Below are 3,988 nucleotides of genomic sequence, written 5' to 3'. Positions count from 1 at the left end.
GGAATCAATCATGTTATTTTGGGGAATTAAAAAGAACATTGATATAGGACAACATGGGGACAACATGAGGGCAACATGGGGACAACATGAGGACAACATGTGGGCAACATGAGGACAACATGGGGGCAACATGGGGACAACATGAGGACAACATGGGGGCAACATGAAGACAACATGAGGGCAACATGAGGGCAACATGAGGACAACATGAGGACAACATGAGGACAACATGAAGACAACATGGGGACAACATGAAGACAACATGAGGATAACATGAAGACAACATGGGGCAACATGGGGATAACATGAGGACAACATGAGGATAACATGAAGACAACATGAGGACAACATGAGGACAACATGAGGACAACATGAGGACAACATGAGGACAACATGGGGCAACATGGGGACAACATGAGGATAACATGGGGGCAACATGGGGGCAACATGAGGACAACATGAGGACAACATGAGGACAACATGAGGACAACATGGGGGCAACATGAAGACATCATGAGGACAACATGAGGGCAACACACGGGCAACATGGGGGCAACATGGGGACAACATGGAGACAACATGAGGACAACATGAAGATTTAGATTAGTTTAATTGATTTGATTTATTTCTCACCTTCTGTTTCAGAGCGGCCATGCGCTGCCCGTCTCCTCCGCAGAGTCCGGTCCAGAAACAGTCCAGACAGGTCCAGCGGAAGATCAGGTGAGTCTGGATCCTCCGCTCGGTGGCAGTTTGTACCGAATAAGTTCCTACTGAAGTTATGGTAGTATAATAATAATATTTACTGTGGAACTCCTTGGATAACATGAGTCAAACTCAAGGCCCGCGAGCCAAATCCGGCCCCTTGTAAGTTTTGATCTGGCCCGAATATCAATTTCTATAGATAGAATAGATGTAGAACATATTTTGGCCAGCCTAGTTGTACGCAGAAACCAAAAAGACCGAAAGATAGATAGATAGATACTTGATTATTCCGAAGGGAATCTTAGAATTGGATTCATTGCACCGTTGTGATGAAAGAGAGCTGAACCAGAAGGCATTGATCACAATGTACCGGTTAGTTTGGTTCCTACCTAAAGCTGGGTCAGGTTTGGGGTTCCCCGCTGGAGCTGCTGCCCCGAGACCTGATACCGGATAAGAGGATGAAGATGGGTGGACGGATGGATCAAAGCAGAATTTGGCAGATTTTCCGACGTCCGAGAAATTCCTTCAGAAGCAGAGAGTTTAATATTTAAGCTTCAGGTTGCTGTAAAAAACGTAATTATTGTTTGGCTTCATTTGGAAAACTCTCTTGAGTTTGACACTCCTGCCTTGGATAACGATTTAAAGGGTAAAATCAATGTCTTTCAGTTCAAGAAAATGTCTCTCTCTCTCTCTCTCTCTCTCTCTCTCTCTCTCTCTCTCTCTCTCTCTCTCTCTCACTCTCTCTCTCTCTCCCTTTCGCCCTTTTGTTTCTCTTTAAAATTGACCGACAGTCTATTTCTGTGTGTTGTCTCCCTGAGAAAGAGGTTTTTTACAACAAAACTAAAGAAACCCTCCTGTGTGTGTTTGTGGTTCTCAGCGAGATTGACAGGAAGCTCCGGGCGGTGAACTCCCTCCTGTCTCCCGATCCTCAGGACAGCAGGTCCAGAGGCTCCGGGGGGTCCAGAGGCTCCGGGGGGTCCAGAGGCTCCAGAAGGTCCAGACGCTGCAACGACGACGTCCTCATCCTAAACCCTAACGACGACAGCGTCATGCACCCCGACGACGACGACGACGACGTCCTCATCCTGAACCCCGATCCTGGGCTCCCGGATTCTCCGTACAGCTCGTTGGTCCGGGAGATCCCCCTCAAGGTCCGCTGCCGGACGGACGTCCACAAGGTCCAGGTTCAGTCGGTACGCAGAGACCACGCTCTAAAACCACCGTCCAGAGACAGGCGGCAGCAGACGGCGAGCACGGAGACACGCAGACCAGTAGTCTATTAGTTAGGCCGCGTTTAGGTCTTTAAGTCTGTGCACACGAGTGTTTTTATCTCCAGTAGAAGAACTAATCTCCGTTGGTCTTTTCTTTGTTTCTAGTCAACGCCGCTGAACGCCGTGGTGACCCAGCTGTCCGCCGTCCTCGCCGTTCCTCCCGCTCGCCTCCTGCTGCTGAGGGACGACGTGGAGCTCCCGACGCACGCCACCGTCGGCGAGCTCGGCCTCGGCATCGCCGACATCATCGGTGGGTCACGTGACCCACATACAAGCTTAGTTCTTCCCTTCGTTAGAAGACGGTTGTCATCGTGACGCTGCAGTCTAGAGCCCGACCGATAAATCGGCATTTCCCGATTTATTGGTATTGGTATTTATAATAGCTGATTTATTAAATTAAAAAAGAAGAAGCATGTATGAGAAAACAATGATAGTAGACCATAGTTTGTCCACCAGAGGACGCTCTACAACCTCCCTGGTAGTGATGGTAGTCAACTCTAGCCTGGGGGGGTGTAATCTCAGGCCACTGTAGCTACTGAGCATGTGCAACTCCCAACAAAGATAGTAGAGAAGTGAGATGTCTCACTCTGGAGCTAAAACTAGTGAGACGTCTCACTCTGGAGATAAAACTAGAGAGACGTCTCACTCTGGAGATAAAACTAGAGAGACGTCTCACTCTGGAGATAAAACTAGAGAGATGTCTCATTCTGGAGCTAAAGCAGAGACCTGAACAATCTATTCTGGTATAACCTCAAAACACATTTATGAACCTGAAAATGAGCAGAATATGGGTGGTTTAGTATGAGTTGTTCTCTGGTGAAGGGAAGGCTGGATCTGAGTTGTTGTTTGTTGTGCAGAGTGCGTGGTCATGGCAGCGGAGGACGAGCCTGGAGCGGACAGCAGCAGGACGATCACTGTGAGGCTGCAGAGCAAAGACAGGGACTCGTCTCAGGAGTTCTCTCTGCACAGGGTTCGTCCCTCCCCCCCTCTCTCTCTCTCTCTCTCTCTCTCTCTCTCTTTCTCTTTCTCTCTCTCTCTCTCTCCTCTGCTTGTTTTAGCATCAAGACACCAACCAACCATGTAATGTGTTTTTGTGTGTGTGTGTCTTTCTGTGGATCTGTCTCTGCGTGTGTTCTGCGGGGGGTGTGTGTGTGTGTGTGTGTGTGTGTGTGTGTGTGTGTGTGTGTGTGTGTGTGTGTGTGTGTGTTTTTCAGGACGCCCCGCTGGGCTCCGTCTTCTCCCAGTATCTGTCCCGGATGTCCATCGTCCCTCAGAAGCCGGTCCGCTTCCACTTTGACGGCTCCAAAGTGTCTCCCAGCCAGACGCCGGCTCAGCTCGACATGGAGGACGGAGACATCGTCGAAGTCTGGCTCTAAGTCCGTCTTACAGCGTCCGTCTCACGGCGTCCGTCTCACGGCGTCCGTCTCACGGCGTCCGTCTCACGGCGTCCGTCTCTCGGCGTCCGTCTCAGAGACAGAGACGTGTAAACCACTGGAGCGTTTTTCAGTTACTCTGGTTGGAAAAGTCACTTTATTTGTAAATGTTGAAAGTACAAAATTAATCACATTAAATGTTTAGAAACTATTTTTTAAAACACACAAATAAAACAATGTACTATTATAAAGTTATTTAAATGTTTTTGTGACTGTACAATAACTTTTTTACTGTCATAAGAAATAATAAAGAGTAGAAATGACTCTCTTTAAGAAACTTTTGAGGTAATATCAGGGGCCAATTCATGCTTTCAGTGGCTTGAGAAAGTCTAATGATCGTCACCTGCAACGTGTCGGACGTTTTCCCGATTAATCGACCGGTCTCTGAAATCCCGAGAACATACGGAGAACCTTCCTCAAATCTAAAGACTCAGAACCGAAAAATACTGAGTTATAGTTAACTTATTGACTCTTCTCAAAATAATGACTTATGAATGTTATTGTAACGTAGGGGGACCAAACGTCCTCTTTTGCCCGGACATGTTGAGTTTTTACGGGGCGTCGGGGGGGGGGGGGGGGGGG

General features: G+C 48.2%; 2 protein-coding genes and 1 long non-coding RNA gene across 6 annotated transcripts in view; 2 read left to right on the top strand and 1 right to left on the bottom strand.

Annotated features, from left to right (window-relative positions):
• The window catches only part of LOC117958316, an 8,272-nt gene extending 5,314 nt beyond the window's left edge, over window positions 1–2,958 (bottom strand). Inside the window, exons 1-2 of the long non-coding RNA XR_004659688.1 lie at window positions 2,872–2,958; window positions 1,488–1,494 (exon numbers count right to left, since the gene is read on the bottom strand). This is a non-coding gene — a long non-coding RNA (uncharacterized LOC117958316). The remainder of the gene's footprint in view (window positions 1–1,487; window positions 1,495–2,871) is intronic.
• Window positions 1–3,988, top strand: part of LOC117958237 — an 859,617-nt gene that overhangs the window by 70,611 nt on the left and 785,018 nt on the right. The window lies entirely within an intron of this gene.
• Window positions 466–3,670, top strand: nfatc2ip (nuclear factor of activated T cells 2 interacting protein). 4 transcript variants are annotated; one of them, XM_034894599.1, is made up of 6 exons: window positions 466–720; window positions 1,580–1,636; window positions 1,682–1,895; window positions 2,079–2,223; window positions 2,831–2,943; window positions 3,188–3,670. In XM_034894599.1, exons 1-6 carry the CDS (start codon window positions 653–655, stop codon window positions 3,347–3,349), a joined length of 759 nt encoding a protein of 252 aa, XP_034750490.1. In that variant the 5' UTR covers window positions 466–652; the 3' UTR covers window positions 3,350–3,670. The 4 variants fall into 4 exon arrangements, with proteins under 4 accessions (XP_034750490.1, XP_034750492.1, XP_034750489.1 ...); XM_034894601.1 differs by having other exon boundaries at window positions 1,580–1,642; window positions 1,697–1,895; XM_034894598.1 differs by having other exon boundaries at window positions 1,580–1,650; window positions 1,687–1,895.

This window comes from Etheostoma cragini, chromosome 15 (assembly GCF_013103735.1).
Source record: "Etheostoma cragini isolate CJK2018 chromosome 15, CSU_Ecrag_1.0, whole genome shotgun sequence".
NCBI lineage: Eukaryota > Metazoa > Chordata > Actinopteri > Perciformes > Percidae > Etheostoma > Etheostoma cragini.
This window is presented reverse-complemented; position numbering and strand designations above follow the sequence as displayed.